The 27,250-nt window shown below is 40.0% G+C and overlaps 1 protein-coding gene and 1 long non-coding RNA gene across 3 annotated transcripts; both read left to right on the forward strand.

Annotated features, from left to right (window-relative positions):
- Positions 1-759: 759 nt before the first annotated feature.
- Positions 760-5,560, forward strand: LOC106017626 (uncharacterized). Of its 2 annotated transcripts, XR_001191175.5 has the most exons (4): positions 760-1,063; positions 1,252-1,322; positions 1,414-1,455; positions 2,184-5,560. It is a non-coding gene; the product is annotated as an uncharacterized lncRNA (long non-coding RNA). The 2 variants fall into 2 exon arrangements; XR_005264013.2 differs by having other exon boundaries at positions 764-1,322.
- A 16,472-nt stretch (positions 5,561-22,032) lies between these two features.
- On the forward strand, positions 22,033-24,411 carry MSC (musculin). Its single transcript, XM_027452345.3, has 2 exons — positions 22,033-22,671; positions 23,338-24,411. Exons 1-2 carry the CDS (start codon positions 22,153-22,155, stop codon positions 23,422-23,424), a joined length of 606 nt encoding a protein of 201 aa, XP_027308146.2. The 5' UTR covers positions 22,033-22,152; the 3' UTR covers positions 23,425-24,411.
- Positions 24,412-27,250: the final 2,839 nt, after the last annotated feature.

The following is a 27,250-nucleotide window of genomic DNA, read 5'->3' on the forward strand; positions in this document are numbered from 1 at the left end:
ATCACTGTCAGTATAGTCAGGCTCCATATCATCCTCAAAGCAAAATGCTATGGTTATTATCTGGTATTTAGTTTTTACATCAGCTTTGAAGAATGCTCAATATATTGAACGTAGGCAATGTCTCTTCTTGATGCCCACAGCATCCATAACATATCCTCAGAGTAAACACTAGATGGTGGAAAAGTCAAGTTTAGAATAGGATTTATTAGAGATGCCTAAGCATATTTTTTTTCTCTCTGCATTCTTCAATTGTTTTTATTTATTTTGTAAATTAAATGGCAATAATAAATTTTAACTGTAAATTAACATTTTATTTTTCTTGTTTCTCCCTCTACTACTTTCATGCATTTAACAACATTAGGTACAATGCAGAGTGAGGCTTTATTGCTGATTTTCATAATTTGGACACAACTTCTAGCATGTATGTAATGCCGTCAGATGCAAGTGGTCATATGAGGAATTGGTTGGTTGCATGCACACACACACACAAATCTGCCAAATTGTCTTCTGACACCATTTAAATTACTGGAGTTTCCATAGGATAAACTCAAATATGTTAAAAAATCAGGTACGTCATTATAAATCTAGAAAACAGTTGCATTGATGAAAATATATATATATATATATTTGTACTGCCTGCTGTGTTATTCTAGCTACTTCTGTGAGAGGCTGCTCCATATACATGAGTGTGTTTATCCACACAAACTTTGAATTTCCTCTTTGCCTGTGACTTCTGTGTAAACATCAAAAAACTACACATATAATTATTTGCCTGCATGAAGATCTATCAGTGAACTCAACATTTTAATTAAGTAGGTTTGTGTGGAAATCCCACACATATGGAGGCTCAGTGAAAACCACACACAGTTTGAAGTTTAATTGAGCTCATTAATACTCTTTAGCAAGTTCAGTGCTTCCAGCTGTTTACAGAACAAGGGCTCAGATTAACCAAAGAGTTAAACATCAACTAAACAATTCATGCTTTACCAGAGAATTAAGTGTTATTGGAGTGAAAATGTCTTTTACTAGCTGAATCTGGAAGCAAACAGTACTACAGTGACAGGTTATATATAGTCAGGCTTTGTACTGCAAAGTACTGGAGATCAAAATTACGTTGTACCTATTTATACTACACCTCTAGTAATGTTGTTATTAATAGGCACATATTTCCCAAATAACAATTCATAAATTGTATTACCCTTGCAAGACCTGTTTATGTTTGGTCAATCTTTTATCATTATCTTGTTCCAGTTTCACAAATGGGGGTTACATTAGGAACACTTTGAAATAAAGTAGCCTGAAATTTTCATCCTTTAAAAAAGGTATGTATATTTTTATTCCTCTATAGCAAAACAATCCACTCTTTTCTTTTACCAAGTTATTGCTCCATGAGCTGCTATTTTTTATCAACAGGTCCAGTTCTTTGGATTGTAACTCAGCTGAACCCTCTGACTGGTAGGTCAGATAGATCTTAGATCTAACTATCTTAAACTTCTGTTTTTCATTGTTCCTTAAATTTTTGGTAAACAAGACCATTCCCACTGTATTTCCACCTACTATGTCACACATTCTACAGCATTTTTGGACTCTTTCTCTCAGTCTCTCTCTTTTTTTTTTTTTTTTTTTTTTAATGCTTTTGTTAATTTAAGTCTTCTGATATACAACTGATAAATTTTCCTTAATATTTACACAAATAGAAACAGTCTTGGCTATCTTCCAAATATTTTTCCCATAGTGATAAGGTAATATCTACTTTTATGTCCTTTCCTATTTCTCCATAAAGGCAGCCTTGTTTTCTAGTTTCATAATTATTCATTACACAGAAAGATCAGGCCCTTTAAGATGGCCTTTCCTGTAGTTTGAATTTCTGTCCTTCTTGCACGAGACTACATATTACCAACTGGAAATACAGTCCAAACTGGTGTACTGATAAGTCCCATGAATGCTTTGATGTTCCACTTTCTGAGATGTTATCATTGCAGAGTAATTGGCCAGTAGCTGAATGTTGGTTTTGTTGTTTTGTTTTCCTTAGTGTCATATGCTGAAATAGATAAAATTACAAAAAAATCTTGAATGTTTTTCATAGATGTAAGAAAGGAAGGAAAGAAAGGAAGGAAAAGACCTGCCAGTTCTGTGTAACAAATTTCACTACAGAAGTTGAATCTTTTTTTTTTTTTTTTTAGATATTACACAAAATCAGGAGTGAAAGAAATGCATAGTTAAAATTCATTGTGTTTCAGTGTTCATCTGCATTTATCTGGGGTCACCATGATAACATAACAGGGACTCAGACATAGAAAAAGGAACCTAAAGTGGTTGAAGAGGAACAGATGAGCCAGAGGAATACAGAGACACTGTCTGAGTATGAAGGGATGGTGCTAAGAAAGCCAAAGCACACCTGAAGCTGACTCTGGCAGAGGACATAAAGGACAAGAAGAAAGGTTTCTATGGGTACATCAGAAGATAAAGGAAGACTGGAGAAAATGTAGGCCAGCTGCTGAGTGGAGCAGGGACCTGGGACAACGACATGGAAGAGGCCAAGGTATTCAATGCTTTCTTCCCCTCAGTCTTTATTAGCAAGATAGGCCTTCAGGCATGCCAGGCCCCTGAGATCAGTGAAAGTCTAGAGAAAGGAAAACCTACCCTATCTGGAGGACATTCAGGTTAAGAAACATCTAAACAGATTGAACACATGTAAGTCCATGAGACCTGATGAGATGTGCCAGTGCATGGTGAGGTATCCAGCTGACATCACAAGGACACTTTGAAAAGTTGTTGTGACTGGGAGAGTTCATGTGGACTAGAAGAAGGCAGGTGTCACTCTAATATTGAGGAAGTCCAGGAAAGAGGATAAGGGGAACTACAGGTCAGTCAGCCTTACATTGGTCCATGGAAGGGTAATGGAGCAAATAATCCTGGAAACCATTCCCAAACATATTAAGGATTAAAAGGTGATTCAGAGTAGTCAGCATGTATTTTTGAAGGAGAAATCATGCTTGACCAATCTGATAGCTTTCTACAATGAGGTGACTGGCTTGGTGGATGAGGAGGAAGCAGTAGATATTTACCTTGACTCTGGCAAGACTTATGACCCTGGCATCCACACAGACAGAGCAATGAAATACCAGCTATATTAACGGACACTGAGGTGGACTGAAAAGTGGCTGAATTGCCATGTTACAAGGACTGTAATTAGTGACACATACTTCAGCTGAGGCCAGTCACTGCTGGTGACCCTTCAGGGCTGATAGTGAGGCCACTCCTGCTTAATATATTTGTTAATGACCTGGATGATAGGGTAGAACACAACCTCTGCAGAACTGGGAGGAGAGATTTATACACCAGGGCGGTGTGCTGCCTTTCAAAGGTACCTGGACAGGATGGAGAAATGGGGTGACGTGAACCTCATGAAGTTCATCAAAAGTCCCTGCACCTGGGAAGTGTGTAGACCACAAGTGGCAGGGTCTCGGCAACAGGAGGTTGCAGGGGTGGCTGGTGCAGGAGTGAGCCAGCACTGCTCTGTGCCAGTCACAGCCAGTTGGAACCAGAGCACCTGGCATGCACCAAGGCCTTGGGCATGCAGAGGATCCCAGGGGATCCAGGGGGCATTTAGGAAACCAGCAGGCACAATGGTGAGGTGGGAGTGAGCCATACATACATGCACCCCTGAAGGTCTAAGGCCAGAGTAAATAAATAAATAACAGTATAAAGCAAGGTGGAGCAAACAGGAACATAAACACTGAGTGTCAAACAAAAACCCTTATGTGAATGACCCCAAAAAGCAGCAAACATAGAGAACGCTGAGGCTAGGAAGAAAGATGCTTGCCTACATTTGTTTCTTCCATTTTCTATGTTATCTTTTTATCAATACCAAATAAAAGATTAGGAGTTTGTGTTAATTAGCAAAAAGTTAAATTAAGAAAATATTCACCACAGTAAGGCTGTTTTGCCAGAGGCAGGGATAAGCAGACTATCAGAAAATGATCTGTGGCTCCTTGAGGACAACAAGGTGGCCATGAACTAGCAATTTACCCTTGCAGCAAAGAAGGCCAAGCATTGGGTCTGCATTAGAAAAGTGTTGCCAGCAGGCTGAGGAGGATGATCCTTCTCTTCTACTTAACACTGCTGAGACACATCTGGATTACTGGAACCAGTCCTGTGCACCCTGGTATGTGACATACTGGAGTGGGTCCAGCAGAGGGCTAGAAGATGATTAAGGGATTGAAGGATCTCTCTCATATGAGGAGAGGGTGAGACACCCAGGACTGTTCAGTTTGGAGAAAAGAAGCCTATTGAGAATCTTATAAATGGGTACAATTACCTGTTTGGGGGAGTGGATAAAGATGACTGAGCCAGACTCTTCTTAGTGGTGTCCAGCTGCAGGACAAGAGGCAGCAGACACATACTGAAACACAGGAAATTCTATTTAAATATAAGAAAATATATTTTTTATTTTATTTATTTTATTTTATTTATTTATTTAGTGTGGGAGTAGTCAAATATAGGGACTGGTGGGCCAGAGAGGCTGTGGCATCTCCATCCTTGGACACATTCAAAACTTGACTGGCTATATCTATGAGAAACTGGTTCCAGATGTCTCTGCTCTGAGGCAGGGGTACCAGACAAGCTGATCTAGAGGTATCGTCAGTGATTCTATGTATTTGTTATTCATTCGCACCCATCACAATCTAGATATATTTCAACTACCACAATAGAAGATATGGCTAGATGAATAATTTGTCAACACTATAAGATCTATTATAAAGCCACTGTGGATGATTTTCTACTAACAGTTGAAGGGTCCTATGTGAACAAACAGGAAATCCTCACCAAACTGTGTGCCTGCTACAGCTGCCAGATTTGATCGCTGCAAGGAATAAAGAAGGAAAACAAACAAACAAACAAACAAACAAACTTTTAGGTATTTCCCTACAGTACCACACATGTCTGAAGCAACTTTGGTCCAACACTCGCAGAATGGGGCAGTCAGCAGCAGCCACTGTAACAGAAGCTACACTGCTCTTATCTCACTAACTCCATTTTAAGAAAAGCAAGTTGAGAAAGTGTCATGCAACAACTTGGTGTTATAATAGGTAAGACTGAAGCAGTATCAGTCTATAGTGAATGGTGCATCAAAACAGTGTCTCCAAGAAGCACTTTCTAAGACTGTTGAGTCAATTAGATATCAAAACTGACATCTGAAACATGAACAGGTATATGAGGATGATTTTGTTTGCTGAGAAAACAAATGCGTCTGATTAAGAACTGGTTATTGCACACACTGAAAAATCTACTACTTATCACAGAGGCTAGATGAATCATTGCAAATCATACTGAAATTTTTTAAAGAACAGTGTTTAAGTGCCATGTGCAGTTGCTCACATATCACAAAAGCAGTCAAGTAATAAATAAGTAAGACAAATCACGAACTAAGAATTAAAAAGAGTTGTTATCCTGGTGTGCAAGTGACTTTGCAAAAATGTTCCTTCAAGATGGGAAAAAACATATTTCTTGATTACACCTGCACTAATCAAATAAAATACTTTGTACCAGCAACAAAGCACTGCCTCCTTTAAATTCTTAATATATATCCTACTACACATAACTTTATCTCTAAGATAAGGTGTCTCTTGAAACCAATAAAAGAAACTTCCAAGGGAAAAAAATAAAAAAATAAAAAGGACTATATTTTTATTATATTAATGTTATTAATCATAGGATCGTTGCATTTAAACTACATATCAGATTTTGTTGCTGTCTTTTGTCCCAGTGGAAACTATATATTCCTTCAGAAAAAGTTGTGTAACAGGTACATGCTGAATATCATTAACAGATTTTACAAGAGTTTGAAAATGGTAAAAGAGCAGTAGATAAATGTATAGCCCTGACAGCAATATAAGACACAATAAACAACCTAAGATATTACTGAAATAAAAGGTCACCATACAATATGGCAGACACAAACTCTATTAGAAAATCATTGACTTTATACTGAACTTTTCAAGAAACAGAGACAATGTCAGAGACAACAGTGTCCTATCAGGGAACATGTTTTTGCTGATACTTTTCAATGAACCTTTACCATGACCAATTACTGCATCATCTCTCAATCAGCTCAGTCACAGAACCTAAGTGAATCTCTTTCATCTCTATGATAAACACTTTATTGTAATTTGAAACATGATGTCTTATGCCTACCAACCATAAATGCTATCAGTCCCAATGACAACAATGCTCGATTTTGTGATTTTCTTTAGGTTACAAATGAAAAAGGCAAAATCTGAGGTAGGTCCTGAGGATTAAATGCTAAAAAAAATATCACAATTCTCAGCAGAAAGTCAACAAAATAATGTTATAGGTGGTGTATTTACATGCTGTTATTCAACATCTGAATTTGCATGTTTATTGGCTATAACAGGACTTGCAAAGAAGTTAGGTACTGCACTGAATAACTGCTAGTATTATTTAAGCCACCATTATGGGTGAAGTAAATCAATTAATACACATTTAGTTTGTGCATGTGCCAGACAGAGTGAGTGATCACAATGAAAGGAGAAAGCATAACAGATTGAAAACACAAGACCGATGGAAATTACAAAGATTTCTTGTCACCTTCTTTTTAAGGTACCATCTAAAAAGTAGTGGTGTCTAAATTACTAGGAATTTGAAATTCACTAATCAATTTTTTAGTGCAAGATTAGAAACAACTGCTGTTCCCACATACACATCTGTTGGTGTAGAATCCAGCTGGCTAACCTAGAGATACCTGACCATTGTAAAAGTATAGACACATATGAATGTGGGAAAATACAACCCCAGGGACACCTATTGGACTCTTGAAAGTGTCAGGTAACATTGAGAAATTGAGAACCTGGTCAAGACTGAAAAAAAAAAAAAAAAGTATTTAAGTATTTGTCCAAATTGGAAATAGTAATAATAATTGTTTGGTAGTGGAGATGAAAATAAAAGAAAAAAAAAATGATGATAGCAGACTGAGAAATTGTCTGCACTAGTCTTAATAAACAGTCACATGAGAACAAGGGAAGTGACTGCACTCCCAGCTCTGCCTCATGTCTATGTGACTGCCAGGTGGACAGCCTGTAAATCTTCTGAATGCAGAAGATGAAGATAGTCACACAAGCTGTCAAGCCTAGATATATGAGACATTTCAAATGCTTTTCCCAATTTTCTGTCCAAACAGGCAATGTGATCTTTAGAGAGATTTCTGGATGCTCCTCAAATATTCTTCCAAGCAGTTGGGACAAGCAGTCCAGGATTCCTGGTGAAGCCAGAATGAGCAAAGGATTTATTTAACCGAGAGAAGAAAAACATGGCAGGCTTTGTACCTTTGGTTTGCCATTTTAATTCAGTGTTTTGTACTATTTCATTCTAATCTACTAAAATAGGATGTTGTATGTTGAGAAGTGTTGTCTGTGTCATTGCAAACCTTTACTCATGACAAAATGTTTTGAAAAATAAGTCTACTGGGGTCCAAACCAGGTCATGAAATCACATTGACATACAGAGGTGCATATGTCAAAGTGGCTTTAGAAAGTTTTCTTCTCAGCCAAGTTCAATGCAATATTGAAAAAAAAAAAAAAAAAAAAAAAAAAAAAGGAGACTCGTCTTCACAAGGAAAGCTGCATCAGTTTCAGAGACATTATTCACCCTGAGGATATATCAGGGTCCTGTATAAATGTAGCAACTTCTGCTTGGATTTCCTCAAGAGCTGTTTTGGGTGTCCATACTGGCTGGACCTAACATAGGAAATTGATTTCTGGCAAGCCATTTGTTTTAACCACAACTATATGGCCAAGCCAAGTCAAATGTAAATTTTTCCGATCCAACAAATCATTTTTTAATTTTGAAATAACGGGAGGAAAATTCATCTTATGAAACTGATGGAGGTGAGGAGAAATATTGACTCCTGAGTCCCTCATTTGTTTAGACCACACAAACGCAAATGTATTTTACAGCTGTTCAATCACGGCTTTCTGTATCTCATATTTCAGATTTAATATAATCAATTTCATACAATTATATCTGGTGGAATGTATTAAGTTCTTCCAGAACATACATTGTAGACTTTAATCAATACATAACTATTACTAGGACATCAATTATATCTAAGGCAGATCTATATAAATGGTACTTTGTGCTTTCAGTAAAAAAGTTGAACACCAAGAGAAAATGGGGAAAGTGGGTGGAGACTTACACTGTCAAGGTACTTTTTATAGATGGAGTTCCCTTAGGGGAGTATTCTTTTAATTTTTATCCCAGGAAGCAATTGAAATGTATTTATTCAAGTCACCTTTCACGTCTGGTCCCTCATTCAAGAAGATTTCATGATTTAATATTATTGCTTTTACTGTTTAATGATAGCATAAATCTTTTTTTGCTTCCCCATTCCCCACACCCATAAACTATGCCTATATTTGTCCATTCCTTGGTTGATCAGTTGGGTTGGATGGGAATTTTGTTGAGTCTATGATGCTTGAGCAGATTTGTGAGGATAAGTTCTTCATAAGAAAAGTTCACACAGCAGAGATACAGGAATTAACTACAGAAAAGGGCAGCATTAGACACTCTCTTGTCCTTCTCCCTCCTCTTCCCCTCAAATATGTATTTATTTTTCTATTAGTACCTACCTCAGTACCAAAGATAAAAAGCTTCTGGTTTCATTTACTGTGGTAATTGCTTCTTGTAAATGATCCTTATGAAAAAATCTTGAAGAAATAAAAAGGTGAGAAATTAGCATCAGTTTGCTACACTGACTAGCATTCTGTAGTAGTGACTTCTGAAATCTCGTATTTCAATCTGAATGAGATCTGTAGACCTCTTTTCAGGACTCTATGAAAGATGACTACAAAAAGGAAGTTCAGCCATGTGTTGTCTCCAACGATTGTAGAGAAAGTTCCACAACTCTTCATTCCTCATTCACTCTTTTTCTCCTGAATTGCCATGGAATTCTCCTAAATCTTTTTTAAGAAATCTTTTGATAGGACGGCAGAGGTCTGCAAATTTAACACTGTCATCCAAATGGCTTTTGCTGAAGAATTAGCAATTATTTCTGAAGATAATTTTCCCCTTAGATCAACAAAAAATGTCCTGTAAGCATCTTTGATGTAGATCTCACTGCAGTATAGCAAGCTGTGAGAAGAACCTTTGTTTTCTGGCAGTTGTATTTTGTTTTGTTTTGTTTTGGTTTGGTTTGGTTTGGTTTGGTTTGGTTTGGTTTGGTTTGGTTTGGTTTGTTCAGTATGGTCTTCTTCCAGGTTTGGGAGCCACTGGTTACCTTAAGTGACAGAATTATCTCTGATTCTAGGTCCAGAGAATCCAATAAAAGGGAGCAATGCAAAATTAGTGGGCTTCTCAAAAAGTTGTGGTCAGGGACTTTTTTAGGTCTTGCAATACAAAGCCCTAGCTATTAAAAACCAGAAGACAGATGAAATAGATGATCTTTGCTTCTTCCTAAAAATAAAAACATTTTTTTCTTCTACAAAGTCAAAAATATTTTGAGTTCATAGACAGAAAAGAATTAGAAATAGAATTGTTCCTGCAAAACAGAAACAATCCATATAAATGATCCTCTGTCCACACTAAAGGACTTGGATCTCAGTGTGTGATCCATGAATTGCAAAGCATGGAAAGCTCAGACAGTGACAGCAAACTTACTCCTACCTGCAGGGACAGACGTGTTAATGGCAACACTGTGTGAAGAGGCAGCCAAGCAGCCTGGGCCTCTCAGACAGTGCTGTCGCTTGCCAAGCTCAAGGAATGGCTGAAGGTGTTCAGAATGAACTTAGAGCCAGAATGAAGAATGGTAACTTCTTGCCTTGTTTCTAGATGAGTCTACAGGAGTATGTTTATTTAATTTATTCCAGCTTACTTTCATATGAGAAATACAGATTTGAAAGAAAGCAGTTGGAATATTTTTGGTCCTGATATCCCCTGACAGTCTATGCAAAAGTGATGTACTTATATGTGTAAATATGTGTGGTTGATAGTTTCCTACAAGAAAATTGAATTAGTCATGTAAATGAATGAAGATTTGTATATACCATAAATAATCAGCATCAGGAAGCTTGCACGTTCTCATTTTACAGAAAAGTACTTGCTTCAGAAGTAGACTTCTCTTCTTGAACTTCTCTATAAACCAATAAGCTGCCCAAATAACAGAGTACAAGGATTTACTTTTTTTCATATTTTCTCTTTATTTGGCAACCTCTACAACAACATCAGCAAAGCACTTCACTGTATGATTGATGACACTAAAGTCTTCGCAAAGAAACTTCAATTATGTGTGTCTTCAGTAGCAGAAAACTGATAAACCAAATCCTTGAAATCTGTTGTTTAGAAACAAGGGGTCAGTAGAAGATAACAAAAAGAGTAAAGTAAATGAATGTTTATTAAATTAAAATAAAACCATTCACAGAAAACTGCAGTCCTGTTTCCAACAGTAAAGGAAAATGAGTAGTCATTTCAATGACGGAGGGCAAATCCCTATTCATACAGAAACTTCTTGGCTGACACCATCTAAAATGGAAAAAAGGATTAGGCAAATTAAAGCATATAGACTTTCCATGTGTTTTCAGAGCCAAGATATAAACTTTGTTTAGGGAAAATACAGTTTTTAATCAACATGTGAAGTAATTTTCTATGTTAAAGCCACTATAGGAAAATTGACACTGACATTAATCACGAAACTCTGTTTTGGGTCACTGTCTCTGATTGTAGTGTGAATTGTTAGAATTTGCTTTCAGGGCAGCATATCCTTCTTGAAAAGTTAGGGAAATCCAGAGTTGGAGGTAGTTATAATGCCAAGTCAGGCACACAGTGCTATCATGTCTTGCTTTTCAGATGGCATAAAATGTATGCTGGAAAGTTTGGTGTGAACCTAAGGGATTATAGCCTACATCAATCTCAGTTCACAGTTTAAATAAGGACTCAGCAATCAGCTTTCAGTCCATCTTCTGTCCAGTGCTTGACATGACAAACCCACTGTATCAATCCCACCCTAGTCTACTGCATATTCATAGAAATTATCACACACAGGATTTACAACATACACCCAGTGCAGACAGCACAGTCCACCCTCACTGAAAATATGATTTATTGTGTTCTGAAGTAGCCTGAGTGTCCTATAAGCTATAATCTACCCTTACTACCATGACTCTACTCCTATATTAATGAAAGTTATTGGTGACCCTCTGTATTTAATTAGGCCTTGCTGCAGAACACTGGGATAGTAAAAGTGTACATGAATTCCAAAGTCAACTCATGGAAGAAAAATTTATCAAGGTCCATTACATTTAAAGACAAAATGTTAGGCTCAGGGAATTATCAAAACTCAAATTGTTGGGTGTTGAGAGAGCATTTTGAGGCATATCACAATATTCTTGCTTTTACTTACATTTTTCTAGACACTTTTAGCCACTAAGACAGAACTGGATTAAATGGGCCTTAGGACATAATATCATTATTCTTTCTTCTTAAATTCGTGTTTAATGTGCTTAAAAACAAGAGCTTCCCTATTCCTGAATACTTTATCTTTCCTGAATTTATCTGTAAAAAGATGAGTACTGTGGCTGCCTGGAAAGGGCAGTCAATAATGTTTTGTTCAAACAATATTTTTCAGCATAGCAAGGAACAGGAGAGGAACCTAGAGAAGCACAAAAGTCAAAGTTTTTTTTTTTGTATGTTTTTTTGTTTGTTTGTTTATTATTATTTTATAAATATTAGTATCATTGTTATCATCATTATGCAAGTATTGATTTTATAGCATGTTCTACCTCCATATTGATGTTCATGACAGAGTTCTAGAGACATAAAGGACATCTCCTGAAGGTTTCTGTCATTCAATTGAAATGCATGCTACAAAGTCTAAGCTCTCACTGATCTTTTGCCTCTGTTAAAAGTCAAAGTTCTCCTAAAAAGAATGATATTTCTAACCATATTTTACTTCCTGTTCAAGTCCTGTCCCTGCTTCTGTCTGAATGTTCCTGAGCTTTGTTGTCTTATTCATCCATAGAAGTCAAAGGGAGGGAAAAAAATAATTTGATATATTTTTTCTCAGATACCTGCACAAAGAAAGAAATAGATGTCAGTGCACTGTTTCAGTGTGCTGCCTGGTGAATGATTCCTGCATTGTGACATCTCATGTGATAAATTTAACAGATGACATTATGACCTATAAACCTAGTAGTAACTCTTACCATTTACTCCTAGTTAGTTGAATTGTGATACCAAACATTTAGATTGTTAGGATTAGGAGAAATGAACTGCACCCTAAACAGGAGTTATGCTAATTTATCTACATTTAAAATGCTACACATAGCTATGAACAGAGGCATGAACTATGTATCTCATACATGTGCTAATCTTGAGGTAAATAGTGGCAGAACATACTTCCTTGAAGCTTCCTACCACTTTATGAGCATAATGATTTACGTAAATCATGGACATAAATTGGTCTTGTGGATCTTGGACATGAACTTATTCTCCTTACTTCTATTGGTCTTGCTACAGACAGGTGCCAAATTATTATTATTATTATTATTATTATTATTATTATTATTATTATTATTATTATTATTATTATTATTATTATTATGTTTTAGATGTATTATAAAACCAAAGAGTAAGTTGTTATTTCCATTTTCTTGAATATATTCCCTCTGGATAGTTTTATTTTAATGTATTTGTTCACTGGAAAGCATACACATTTTCACCACACACGACTACTTCCAATTGCAGGAGCACTTAAGAATTGGTTATTGTAGTCATCACCTATCTTAACTTACATTTTAGTTTAGCATCAGTTGAATCTTAGCTTGCTAAACCGTTCTAGTGTTTCTAGTAAAATTGAGCTGTTGTTTCACTGAACGGTCTCAGAAGCTGTGTTTGGACCTTCTTTTCTGTGTTTCTAATCATGCTGAAGATGCAGGAGTTGATCGGCACTAATGTACAATTGATGTATTTATTCCAAACTAATATATAATTCATCCAAGTTCTTCCCTTTGTGTTATTATATCTATTTCATTATATTAAAAGTTTTTCAAACACTAATAACAATCTTTTGATGCTACACAAATCTCTGCAGCATGTTCTATAAGCCCAGTCTCTGTTTAGATGAATGCTTCAGAAAGACTACTGTGAAGTTTTTCTTCCAGAAGTTATATGCAATATCAATACCTTCCTGTTCCCTCCTCATATGCCCTTTTAGCTAAGAAAGCTGAGCATTTGGATACTGCATTTGATTTGTCTTTCCACAGCATGATACACAACAGCAGTCTTGAATATTATTGTTATACATGTATCTTTAAATGTCTGTTAGTTGTTCTGTTTGTTCTTTTCTGTTTCACTGGAATGAGATAACCAGATTTTTTACCAGATTGTGATATCACAGGTTTTTAAAAAGCCTCTTTTTCACCCACAGAAATGTTCACTGCTTGAAAGACTGATTTTATGCACCTGTAGATTTTTTATTACCTACATTCTACTACAAGACTCAGAATCTGATGAACTCACTGAACCCACTGAGCATTCCACCAAGCAGAGCAATAAACTATCTTCTGTATCCATGCCCTACCAATTCCCCATAGAGCTGGAGTTACTCATCTTTCACCTTATTCTTTCATTTTTATAAATAACAGCCAAATCTTGCAGCCCTTATTTTATATTGGGTCTGTATATCAAGTGCTCATGAAAGCAGAAAGCACAGCAGTAAGATAGGACAGCTCCAGCCAAGGCACTAAGTTACATTTCAGGCAGTTCTCTCTATCTTCAGAGCCTTTTACAAGCTTACAGACATAATGTGCACATTAACATAGGAGCATTCTCAAAAAGGCAGAAGCATTTTGTCTGTACTTTTGTGAATAATCTTGTGTAATAGTCTTTGACTCTTACTCATTAATCAGATGTGTAATTTCTCCAAAAACAATGAACACCTTGCTCCTAGACTCAGTAAACTTGATAAAGAAGACACTCAAAAATGGCTATATCAAGAAATATGACTTTCCCTGCTTCAAGGTTAGATAATTTCTATATTTTAAACACTTAGTTATTCTAGGACTTTCTGGTTTTCTTGGGAAGGGTACCAGTTCACCAGTTCACCTTTCCTTATTCAACCAACATTCTGAAGATTAATGTGTTTATCACAGGTTCAAACTAGCTTAATCATTTTGCTTTAGAGACCTTAATAAAAGAACTTAATTAAAGAAGGCTTTTCAGGGGCTGTCTTGAAGTTGGTAGATTGGATAGCTTATCATAATTTTAAGAAACATGGGGTAAATGCTTTACATATCTCATTTATGCCTTCTATTTAAAGTTTGTTCAAAATAAATGTAGGATTTGATTAATTTGGTTAGGAAAACTTTTATGCCAAAATTAAACAAGAAACTTATACCAATGTCCATATAAATTAAAGAATATTAGCGTCTTCTTTGATTTATCTGCAGATGCATTTAAAGCTGCTAATTAAGTCATTAGACTTAATCTTGAGTGTATGAAACTTCAGATCCCTGAGATTGTTAAAAGTTTGGGTTGGGACAGAAAATAAATAAATAAATAAATAAATAAATTACTGTCTCTCCATCGGTATTAGCTTGAAACAGGAAACAAATCAGTTTCAGACAAAATAGTAATTTGAATCAGATCAAATTATGATTGTCTGCTGAAAGGTATGTGTGTTCAAGAGTTTCAGAGACCAACAAGAATGCAAAGATAAACTCATAAAACTTATAACTGCTCTTTGCATGAGACTTCTAGCAAAGTTTTTCTAATTTAATTGTGAGAAGAGTATTATTTTTCTGGTTTTACTTGGAAAACTGGGGCATTGATATATGATAAGTATAAGATCATTCTCTAGAATAGATGCATCAGCTGCATTTCCTCCTATATAACCAATTAGCTTTATTTCTGCTGACTGCTTTATTGCTTTGTATAGATTATACATGCATTTGCTCTGTATGTATAGAGACCAAAGAGCATCAACACTTTCTATAACAATCATAACAGTTTTCTGGGGGCATTCTTTCCAGATGAGCAGGTTGCACTAACTTCTGCCTTGTCCATCACACTGTCATTACCCTTCCTGCTCCACTAGCAGTGGAGCACTGGCAGTTTTCTCCTCCAGGACATTGTAACATACACAATGGTCCTGATTCATGAGACCAAAACAACAGCTTACTATTTTTGGCATTCATTACATTATGGCATCATGGGATCTTGACATCTGATAGGCAAAGCAATATTGAACCAACTGCCTTGTGGTCAGGCAATACAATCACAGCCTGAAAAAAAGAGGCAAGTGTAATACCAATCAAGTAACAATAGTCAAGGTAATTCAACTTTAAATGTGTTTTTGTATAACTTTCTCAGGTTGGAAAGGATGTTGAAGATTTTCTAGCTCCAACCCCCCCTAATGTCCTTAGTCATGTGTTTTTATTTTTATTTTTGTTTTCAGAATTAGACCAAATTTAATTTTATATATTTTGGTGAGAATATTTCCTATTTTAAACAGGGGTCCACAAAAAATGACCTAGACATTGGGAATCATGTTTTCAATTTGAATCACCGTGTCAGCTCCATTAAAATTGATGGATCTGCAACTTCTTTTTCTAGTTGATGACCTTGCTCAGCTCTATTGTCGTTTGTCTTTTAAGAAGCATACCTTTGAAGCATACAAGGTTTGCCATTATGTCCTGGTTTCAGTTAGGACAGAGTTAATTTTCTTCCTAGTAGCTGGTAGAATGCTGTGTTTTGGCTTAGGATGAGAATAGTGCTGCTAACCCCCCAATGTTTTAATAGTTGCAGAGCAGTGCTTACACCAAGCCAAGGATGTCTTAGCTTCCTGCTCTGTCCTGCCAATGGGCAGGCTGGGGGTGCAGCAAGAGTTGGGAGGGGACAGACCCAGGACAGGTGACCCAAACTAGCCAAAGGGGTATTCCGTACCATCTGATGTCATGCTAAACAATATATAGGGGTGGCTAGCCAGGGGAGGGGGGCCGGACTTCTTGGGGTTAGGTTCGGCATTGGTCAGCGGGTAGTGAGCAATTGCATTGTGCATCACTTGTTTGTACACATTAGTAGTAGTACTATTATCATCATTATTGTTATCATTATTATTGTTATCATTATTTTCCTGTCTTAACAAACTGTCTTTATCTCAACTCACAGGCTTCACTTTCCCATTTCTCTTCCCCATCCCAGAGAGGGAGGGGGGAGGGTGAGTGAACGGCTGTGTGGTGTTTAGCTGCCGGCCAGGTTAAACCACGACACACTAATATTGCAATAGTAGTGCTCTTAATCTTTTTATAATTCTACAAAAGTTGTTATATGATGCATACAGGTTTCCTTTTCTAGCACCTTGTCAATAACAGTGTTATAAATAGAATATCTGTTTTGTTTAGCAAAATCCAGGTAAATCCAGTTGCATTTTCTTTTCTAACTGCTGAGCTAGAGAAACCTACTATGAAAGAAAGAAATATGTCATTTCTAATCCTGGTTTATGCATGGTAATTAATTATTAACATAATTCAAACTCAATGCCTCTGGTAAAATATGGAAAGGTTTATGGACAAAAGCTTGACCTCACCTACACAACAACGAAACATCAAAGGTAGAGTTTAAATGTCTGAAGAGAGTAGAAAGAGATCTCAATTTCTCTGTGTCATTGGTTTACGAGCTGATATTCTGCTAATAGAGGAAATAGATGTTCTGAAGGACTAAATCACCTGGAACCTCTCTCCTACAAATCTGATCATCATTATAAGAAATCTAATAAAAAGGAAATTTGCTCCTGGAGATAGAAGTGAAAGACAGCAGCTCTCTTTAAGGGTTCACAGTTTGAGTTCTCATTATGACAGGCAAAACATTATTACACTGCTGTTCATAATAGATGGCACCAGATATCCATTCCCTTTTTAAGGTCTTATTCTTTTTCCTAGGCAATAAAACAAAATGCCATGCACATTAATATGGCTTCAACCAAAACATAAAAAACTAAAAATGTAAGCAAGCCACAAAGCAACTTGCAAAAGAATTTAACTACAGCCATCAAGAAGTATCTGCAAGGAGTATATTTTAAGATGGTTACAGGAAGCAGCCTGTGAGACTCTGGAACATTTTAGCTACTTAAAATTTAAAGCACTACTGCAGTAATGAAGTGTTTTCAGATGTTGGAGTACTTTGTTGAAGTACTGTGAAAAGAACAAAAATTTCTAGTTTAATAGTGTGTATGATATGGAAATAAGTATTCAGAAAGTGGGAAATTTGGTGTTAAAACCTTGTAGCAGAATTCTTAACCTAAAAGTTTAAATTCTTCATTTTTACATGCAGACATACCTATATATGTCAAGATCACATGCTGGAATAACCATGTCTACTACATCAGCAAAATCAGTATGTCATCTATCGTATGTTTCCAATCCAGAATTAACCCAGTAGTGGGAGACATGGTGTCTTGAAACTTTATCAATTTAAAATCTAGGCTCATTGCAGATCTACCAATTCAAATAGCTGAAAATATTGTATATGAAATATTCTATGAAGGGGAACAGAGCACAGACAGAGCGATGCTGTCTGTTATAAGGGAAAGAGCATCTATCCCGACATGGCTTGTGCTTGTTCAGAGGCTGAGTGCTGATGACGTAAGGTGTCGCAAGATGCTGACCTGCCTGGTTATCAAGTGTTCAAGAGCATGTGACTTCCATGGAGAATTTGTTCCCCAGAGAAAATGAGAAATAATCTCACTGAGGAACTAAACATGAGGCTTCTGTGGCTGCAGTCTGCTTGTGAGAAGTGTGGTCCCTCCCTCCATTCAGCTAGAGATGCAAAGCACTGGATGACTTTCACTCTGGACATCTCTGGGCTGTCCCTTTTCCCCTGCTGACCGTGAAGCTGTCTCACCAGCCCTGTGCCCCCTCTGAGAGCCCCCAGTGCCTTCATTAGCGGTTCCTAGGGAAGCTGCACTCCTCCGTCTGCTCTGCTGTAGCCCAGCCAAAGTGAGGGAGTGTGGTGGAGCATTCAAGTATAATGAAGTGCTGTGGTGGTGTTATCTCTCCCCATCTCTTCCATCTTGCTCCGGTGGGCTTCCCTCTCAGAGTGAAACACAAGCAGGAGAGTAACATAGCGTTTCCTCTAGCCTGATGTTTGCTTGTTATTCCAGCTAATTTGCTCCAAGAGAAGAAATAAACTGCACTTTAAACTGTGCCATTAATTATGGTCCTTTTAGGCCAACTGCACATCTCCAGACAACCTTTAAAGAAAAGAAGAAAAAAAAAAAAAAAAAAGAATTAGGGAAAAATCCATCTATCTCTTTTTTAATTAAAAGAAATCCCCATCTCCCCCTCCTCAGCTCCCCCCACCGCCGGCTGATTGACAAAGTGAGCAGAATCCGTGTTCTCACACCAGCGGGTATCTATTACATGAGAACTTTCTTCTGGCGCCAGGAGGTATTTAGAGAGTTTGCCTGGCTACTCCGCAGGGAAAACCGTGCTGAAAGTTGGGGATACCTGAGCAAAAGTGAACGCCGTCCCGTTGTCCTGCTCTGGACGTGGCGGGGAAGGGGGGGGAGGAGGCAGGATAGGGCAGCTGGGAGGATACTCCCGCCTTGTGCTGCGGGGCGGGATCGGTGAGCAGCCCCGTGGCCTTTATCCCACTCTTTGGTGCCCTTTTTCCCCCCGCAGGGCTTCCCCCGGAGCTGCCTTGGCCCCGCGGGGCCGCTGCCGGGGGGCGAGAAGGGGGCGGCGGAGCCCGGTCGAGCCCCGGTCCGCAGCTCGCCACCGGGGTGGGGTGGGGAACGAGGATGTTCCTGGTGGCGAGGGTGGCAACCGATGGGCAAAATAAATTCTAGTATACATTTTTATATTATAGATAGTAAATTATATATATATATATTTTTTCTTTTCTTTTCCAGAGCTTCATCTATCCTGTTTGTTTTGTTTGACATGGTTTGACCCGCGTGTTTATTTATATGTTTGTTTGTTTGTTTGTTTGTTTATTTATTTATTTATTTATTTATTTTTGTGAAGTGACAGTACGAAAAAGCATCCTTCAGTGCTGCCCAGACCCGTGCCAGGCTTCTCGCTAAGGACAAAGCACGGTACAGAGGTTTTTAACGGGGGCAGGAGTAGTGGCGGAGTGAAGGTCACGGCGCATTTCTCCTTTTTCTAGGCGCCTTTACGAGAAGATCTGAGTCTCGTCGAGGTGTATTTGCTCCAAGTGGCATTTAACAAAGGTTAGAGACCATCCACCTGCTGTGCCTACAGCACCAGCGATGCCGAGCATCCCTCCGTGGCAGAAGCCCCGTATGCCTTTCACACGTCCTGGATGCCTATTATGGGCGCTTGTGGAGAGGTCAAGACTGAGATGTTTGCCAGACGCTGTCCTCCTCCCCTCCAGACATCCTGCCTTTCTCACCACGGCGAGAAGCAGAATAAAAATGCCCTTGTTACAGTGAGGTCTTTCTGTAAGTGTGAGTGCACTTTAGGTGGGAGCGAAGTGACTCGGTAACTCTGCTGAGTTCGATGAAAGGACAAATGCCAAAGGAAAGCCTTATTTAAAGCACTTTATCGATAACACATCTCCCTCCTCCACCCTGCTTTGTCGCTGCCAACACCCTAGAGAACGAATACAAAAGACAAGGGGCTTTTAGCAGTTCCCCCTCCTATCCTCAGAGATAACCTGGCTTTTACGGACTTGGCCTCTGCATTTTTTTTCCTCTCTCTCTTTTTCGTCTTGCTGTGATTTCATTTTAGGAAAAAAATAAAATAAAATAAAATAAAATAAATAAAAGGTCGGTACCTCTTCTGCCCCATCCCAGCTATGCGCCGGGGATGCTCCTCATGCCTGTCCTCGGCTGCAGCACGAAACAGCCCGAGCTGCACAGATAGAAAGGAGTCCAGCTTCGTGGACTTCACTTGGGTGTGTTGCTTTATTTCCTTTCTGGGAAAGCGTGCAGAAAATCACTCCCTTCTAGCATCCACCCTAAATCAAGGGTGTCCCCACAGCAAGGAGAAGATGACTTTGGTGACCGCTGGGACAATAACGGGGGCTGAGCTCCCCGAGGAAGGCCCTTTCTGCTGCTTCTGCCACTCAGGAGCTGCTCTGGCTGCTGCTCCTCGCACTCCACCCGCAGGCTGGGCTTTGCAGCCCCGGCACCGCAAACCCTGCGATGCTGCCCTTGGGTCGGACCTCGGCTTACCTTATAAAGGAGACAGAGGGCTGCACCTGATAACGGGCTTAAAACTGCCCCATATGCAGGGATATTTTCCCTCCTAGGCACACGGAGAGGATAAAGAGGACAAATGGGAGCATGACGTAATGCCCCAATCCCATCAAAGACTTGAAAATGATCCTGAATCCTGAAAGCGATACCTTGATCAGGGTGGCAGAAATTAAAGGAATTTGATGAATCTGAGTCAGCTCCGCTCAGCTTCGTTGGGTGTAAATCCGAACTCTGGTCTCACTCCAGATTTACTCCCTTCTAATTCCCATTCTAATTCCCTTCTAATTCTAATTCCCAGAAACCAAGAGGCAGGCAAAGACAATCTGAGAATGGGGCTATTCCACCTCCCTTCCCCCCAGCCCCAATCCCGACATTAAGCGAGACGAAGTATCCATTACGCGTCACCTTTAATCCGCCGAGGAAGAGGTAAACGCGCAAGGTGAGGTTTGCCATTGTGGCTTTTAAGGCTGGGTACCATTTTCTCCTTTGTTTAAAGAAATTCAGCACTTTCTCCCATTAATCTTTAGCAGGGAAAGCGTTCAGCCCGCACCTGTATAAACAACCCAGATGGGGGGGTTGGGAAGTAAACCTATATCTCTTCCCCTGCAGTATCTTTATATATATATATATATTTATACGGATAATGTAGGGTAACTGGGGAGGCAGAGAAAAGAAAAAAATAAAAAGTCCAGCGTGCTCCCCTTCCACCGTACAGCCCGTGGGACCCGGCGAGAGCATCTCGGTGTCAGCCGGAGTTCAAGAGCTCCAGTTGCAAGCCCAGCCGCGTGTTCCGGGGGTTCAGGCAACGTCAAGTTTCCTTTGCAGAGGTTGCTCTTAACCCCGTCCCCGGCGTGGATCCGGCCCCAGAGGGCGAAGCCGAGGTTTACACAGATTTAAACGGCCCTGGGAAGAGCCCGGGGCTGGCGGGCAGAGGAGCTGCTGCCCGGTGCTGGGCGAAAACCCTGCCGGCGCTGCCAGGAAAGTTGGGCGGCAGCAGCGGGGAAGGTTCCACTTGCTGGGGAGGGAAATGTAAAGGGAAAAAAACGGGAGCAAAATTTCGGGAGCAGATCTTTCCACCTGTTGTAGTCATTAGATTCTTTTCTATCCCGCGAGCTGGAACTGTTGTTCTGCTTAACTGTATGCAGGCAGGGCCGGGAAGGCCGGAGAGGAAGCAAGTTCCCGTTATTCACCCGGGGAAGAAGGCTTTTTTGGGGTGTGGGAGGGATGCACGCCGGGGGTCCCTAATGCACGCCTCTGTTGGATTTGCGCATCGGCACTTCCAGCGGGCGCTGGGTCTCCCTCTCCGCCGCCAACTCTCTAAGAGCTGTACCGCGGGATTCGCTTAAAGCAAACCGCGAGTGGCTCGTTTGCTCCGGGCCGCAGAGCCGCACATTGCCCCATGGGTTTTGGTTAATTGCCCCCAGCCAGGCGGAGCTCTCAGACGTGTTATACCCGCGGGGGATTCCCTGCAGTTTCCCCCCAGGTTCCCGACACTACCAAAGCGCGGTGCGCGCGTTCCCAGAGACAATTTACAACAGTCCTTCCCCCCCACCACCAAAAAAAAAAAAAAAGACAAGCTCATCCCTGACGACCCCATCCCCTCCCCAGTGCCCCCCGCCTCCCCTCGGCCTGCGGGACCGGCCCCCCCTCGGGACAGCGCGCAGCTCTGCGCGGGGCAGCGCGGAGAAGGCGCCGCCCCCGGCCGGCTCCTACCCCCTCCTCCTGCCCCCCCGCCAAACCCCGCGACTCCCTCCCCTCGGCCCGGCGGCCGCTTCGCCCCGCGGCCAGCCGCTATATAGGGCCGGCAAGGGGCGCATCCCCCCCTCCGTGCCCAGCCCCCCCCCGCAGCCCCTGTCCGCGACGGGGCCGCCCCCTGCCTCCCTCCCGGCTCGCTGAGCGCCTCCCGCCGCCCTCCCGGGCCGATGTCCGCGGGCTCCGGGAGCGAGGCGGAGGAGCTGCCCGGGATGGAGCTGCGGGGGCTGCAGCTGGGCTACCCGCAGCCCCCCGGCAAGCGGCAGCCCCGCGGCGAGCTGTACCCCTCGGGGGACAACTCGTCGGCGGCGGAGGAGGAGGAGGAGGAGGAGGAAGAGGAGGAGGAGGAAGAGGACGGCGAGGGCAGCTGCGCGGCGGGCAGCGGCTGCAAGAGGAAGCGGGCGAGGGGCGGCGGCCCCGGGGGCAAGAAGGCGCCGTCGGGGCCGCGGGGGCCGCCGGCAGAGGGGAAGCAGTCGCAGCGCAACGCGGCCAACGCGAGGGAGCGGGCGAGGATGCGGGTGCTGAGCAAGGCGTTTTCCAGGCTCAAGACCAGTCTGCCCTGGGTGCCGCCCGACACCAAGCTCTCCAAGCTGGACACGCTGCGCCTGGCGTCCAGCTACATCGCCCACCTCCGGCAGCTCCTGCAGGAGGACCGCTACGAGAACGGCTACGTCCACCCCGTCAACCTGGTACGGCCTCGGGGGGCTCGGATGGGAGGCGGGGGGACAGAGCCGGTAGCCCCCAGGCTGGGCCAGCCGTCAAGGAAAACGCGCAGACCCCCAGCGACCCTCGGCCAGGGGCGAGCGGGGGCCGGTTTGGGGCTGGGGGACGGCGGGTGTGTGTGCTCCGGGCTGTCGGGGCAGGGAATCCTAACGAAACAAATTCCTCTGGTATTAGGCAAGTTTAGCGTCCCAAAAAGGAGCAACTCGCTCTGCCGGCTAGCTCGGAGCACGAGTGAGCCGTCCTTAGGTGCTCGGTACAAAGCGAAATGCCCGTTGCCTGCCGAAGGGTTGCTCCACTGGTTGGCTTTGAAGAGTTCCTAGGCCTTTTATTTATGAAACCAGACAAACAGTTGTAAATGTTGCACATTTGATGGGAACAATTTGTTGCCGACCGTAGCAGCGCTGTTGAGGAGCTTTTAATTTCAATGAAGAACTTCATGAAAATATTTGTGAGAGGAACGCGGCGCTCTCTGCACTTCCCACAGGGACGAAAACATGATGACGTGGTTGTGACTGAACCACACTTAGACATTTATCACTAATAAAGCTCCAGTTTCATACTGGGATAAACTTTCTTTCTAATATGAAATAACTTTTTTTTTTTTTTCTTTTCTTTTCTTTTTTTCCTTACAGACTTGGCCATTTGTGGTTTCGGGAAGACCTGACACTGACACCAAAGAAGTTTCTACTGCCAGCAGATTATGTGGAACTACCGCTTAGACAAAGTAATATTATTTTTTTTGATGTTGTTGATTTTTTTTTTATGGGCTGGATGTTTTTAAGAGCTATGATTTATTGGCTCAAGACTAGAAGATGGTGACCAAAACCCAACTCTAACAGGGTTAAATTGATGTCTCCCATCATTCCTTTCCCTTAGAGCTCTGAGGGAAATATATATGAAGCTGTAAAGAAGGGAAAAAATTGGAAATTAGAGTTTTCATGAACTAGTTGCAGCAGCTGAAGTCTGAGATTTGGAAAAGCCCTTCTTTGGCTTCACCATTCTTACCACTGCCTGAGGACCTGTTGTTCTGAGGCTGTTAAACTAATGGAAGAGGAACATAATGATATAGAATTAACAGCATGGACCAAAATACAACTCTACATCTAACCCCAAACAGTGTTATTTGTATTCTAAAGCAAAGCAGTATTTTAGAGTAGCTTTGAAACTCAGATTTATAATATATTTTGATGGCTTTTGTATTCACGAATTTGGTTTACTGCAACTATGCATTAAGTATAGTTATACTTTTTTTTTACTTTTTTTTTTTTTTTTGTCCTTTTAACCAGAGACTTCTTAAAGACGTGTAAATAGCTAAATTCTGCATTTAGACTACCATCCACAGGAATTAAAATGATTCCTTTGGTTATGTCTTGAAGTGCCACATGTAAGGTGGGGCTGTCCTCAAAATGTGGCAGTTTCTGTGCCTTAATCTGGAAGAGGAATTCAGTTTACTGTAAGGCCAGGGTGCATGTGTTGTAAAGAATTATCTTGTATGAATGCTGCAAAAGAGCAAGAATTTGTAATGTTTTAAACATTTTTCCTGTACTGTTATGCTTATCTTTGAAAAGTTTACCCTCAAAGGAGTTCTAGTGACATTTCTTCACTAGTTCAAATGCTGTAATAAAGGGAGGACGCCATCAAATAAGTTGCAAATGTAAATAACTTTATTTTTTTATAAATTGCATTAAAAGCTCGGTTACAATGAATTACTGGTACTGTGATACTGTGTGGCTGTATCGATGTTGGACCATCTTTGCAATACAGATTCTTGAAACCTGTTTTTGTAAACATGCCCTTCTCTTCCTTATCTCTTGAGAGCAGATGCATCTCCAGCAACAGTCAGATAAGGATATTTTCATCCCAAACTATTCACATAAGGTACAGTACTAAGTCAATCAGCAGGGAAAATCACATTTTAACAATTTATGCAGTTTATTGTCATAATATTTTCTTTGAATCAGGAAAATAAATAAATGTAGATTAAGAAATTTCTTTAGTACTTTGTTCTGCTTCAAAGCATGAAGGATAGTGTAATAGCTCCTTTTGCTGACCTCTCATTTTACATTTTCATCTGTAGCCTTTCCGCTTTTATTTGTGTTTGTGGGGTGGGATAATCAGCTGGGTTTTCCTAGTTAGAAGCAGTCTTTTTCTGTTTTAACTTTAAAACTCTAGAGATAAGATTTTCTTTTGCTCCAAGTATTTTCTCAAGGGTTAATTCACAATCAGGAAAAAAGACAAATTACTTTAGAGAAGAACATACCGCCTCTTCTTAATATTAGTAGCCAGGATGGCTTTTGCTTAACAAGAACTAGTTTAACCTGGTTTATTGTCAGATCATCCTGCACTGTGGTTTTCTATTTTCAGATACTGCATAGAAGCCCAGGACTGGGTTTTGGTAGTATCTTAGAAGTAGATGAACTGCAGATTACTTTTAATATTGTTATTATTTTTATTTTTTTTCCCTGTGAAGTGTAAAATAATCCATGACCAACAAAATGAGGGCTTCATACAGGATCTGCTGAAATTGTTGTCTTCTGTGATTTAAGGGCAAGCTGTGCTGAGACCATCATTTAATTTATCTTCCAGTTTTACCTAGACAAAGATTTTGAAGGAAGGGGGCTATCCTAACTTGTAGGTATGTAACTGAAGGGGGAATCATGTCTAGAAAACCATACATAAAGAAAACAATATAAGCAAATCATTCAACAATATAAGAAAATAATATAAATCAAAAAGGAAGTCATAAGGTATAAGAAAACTCAACCAATGTTTATCTGAACCCTAGAGAAAAGATTATTCAGCAATTTAACTAAGGTGCCACTTGAGATAATCTGAGTCGTGATACTTAGCTGTTTTTGGCCTTGATCCCAGCTGTAATTGGTTAATGACTCCAGGAGATCGGAAAAACAAGGAAAACATGGAGAACTTTAAACAGTGTAGAAAGCTCCATGTGAAATGTTGGAAAAAACATTCAGGGTAAATTCCTAAATATGAAGTAGCTGTATAAAGTAAAAACAGTAGGTCAAAATCAGGGGTGAGGAGTGTGACACTAAGGAAAACATATTATTGCTTCCATCCATGCATCATACTACATGCTCTCAAATATATATTTTTTTTCCAGCTATATAGTATATAAAAATAGTTTCCTCATAAAACAATGAATGCACTTGCTGTGTTTGTTGCCATAACAGCCGCATCTGTGTGATGGCAATGCCCTACTAATTTTAGAATAGAAGCATAAAATGGTCACAGTTCAGGACAAAATCAGTTTTTAGATAGTGAATATTGTATAAACAACTCTCAATTCTTTTATAGAGATATATGTATCAGTGTATACTTATTTATCTTACTATGGCAATTAGGTATGTTTACATTTCTGATGAGACATTTTCCTAACAAGGACTGATTCTGATATTTCAAATTATTAATTTTAATCCTTGGTTTAATAAATACTCTTTGTTAAAAGTAAAATAATATTTATTGTATCTCAGTGAGAGGCATTATATGATTAGGAAAATGTGAAGTGAACAGACTCCTTCTAGATTAGTCCTGAGTTGAAGGCTGCTGGCTTGCCCATGGAAGTGCCAGGCAGGCCATGTGTTCTGGCGCTTCTCACCTATAAGGACACAAAAAAATACATGCACACATTTTTTTAACTCATGAACAGTTGAGATTTGGATCTGTGCTTTATACAAATGAGGTGACCACAGCATTCTAAAGTACACTTTTTAAGCATTAATTGATTCCGTAGGAAGATAGTATGTTTTAGCCCCTTACTTTTTGTTATTATTATTACATTAAGTTTTTGCCAACCTGATAGAGTAAACTCATTTCATTTTTAAAGTCTTTTTTGTTTGACTGGGTATGAGCTATATAGCTGGATAAGGAAAGGCTTAAAATGAAAAACCACCTTCCAATTCTGCGGTCCACAAACAAGGCAGGTAAGAAATGCATACATTTTTGACATTTGTCAAGTATCTGTTTTATGATTGCCTTGTTATATTAATGACATCTTTGTTCCTTGGAAAAAGTGCAAGGTAAGCCCATCTTGATTGCATAAATGTATAGAAATTTTGCTAAAACTGTTTAACAAATAAAATGCCAACTCATCTGCAATCTATATTCAGCTGAGACCTGCTTCATGTGAAATCTAAAAGGCAGAATACCTACACTGACTCTCCTTTCAGACAGTCCATATACAAGGAGGAACATTTGTCTCCCAAAAGTACTTTTATGACTTTATATAAATGTTTTGTGGAATTTTGTTTTGTCTTTACTTTATGTGGGACTCTGACAGAACAGATCATTAGCCAGAAAGCTCACGTTTCCAACATGAAACCATTCCTTTCCAATACATGTGTTTGCTTACACAAGGAAAATACATCTCCCAATGTTAACAATTCTGATCTGAGAAAAAGAAATATAGCTTGTATTTAAGACATACCTAAGCCATTCCTTTCCCATGTAATAACTTTATATACATACTATTTTCAAAACTCTCAGATATGTTATGGGTTGGAATAAAATTTCAGTTTTGTCAGTTCA

Source organism: Anas platyrhynchos, chromosome 2, assembly GCF_047663525.1.
Source record: "Anas platyrhynchos isolate ZD024472 breed Pekin duck chromosome 2, IASCAAS_PekinDuck_T2T, whole genome shotgun sequence".
Lineage (NCBI taxonomy): Eukaryota > Metazoa > Chordata > Aves > Anseriformes > Anatidae > Anas > Anas platyrhynchos.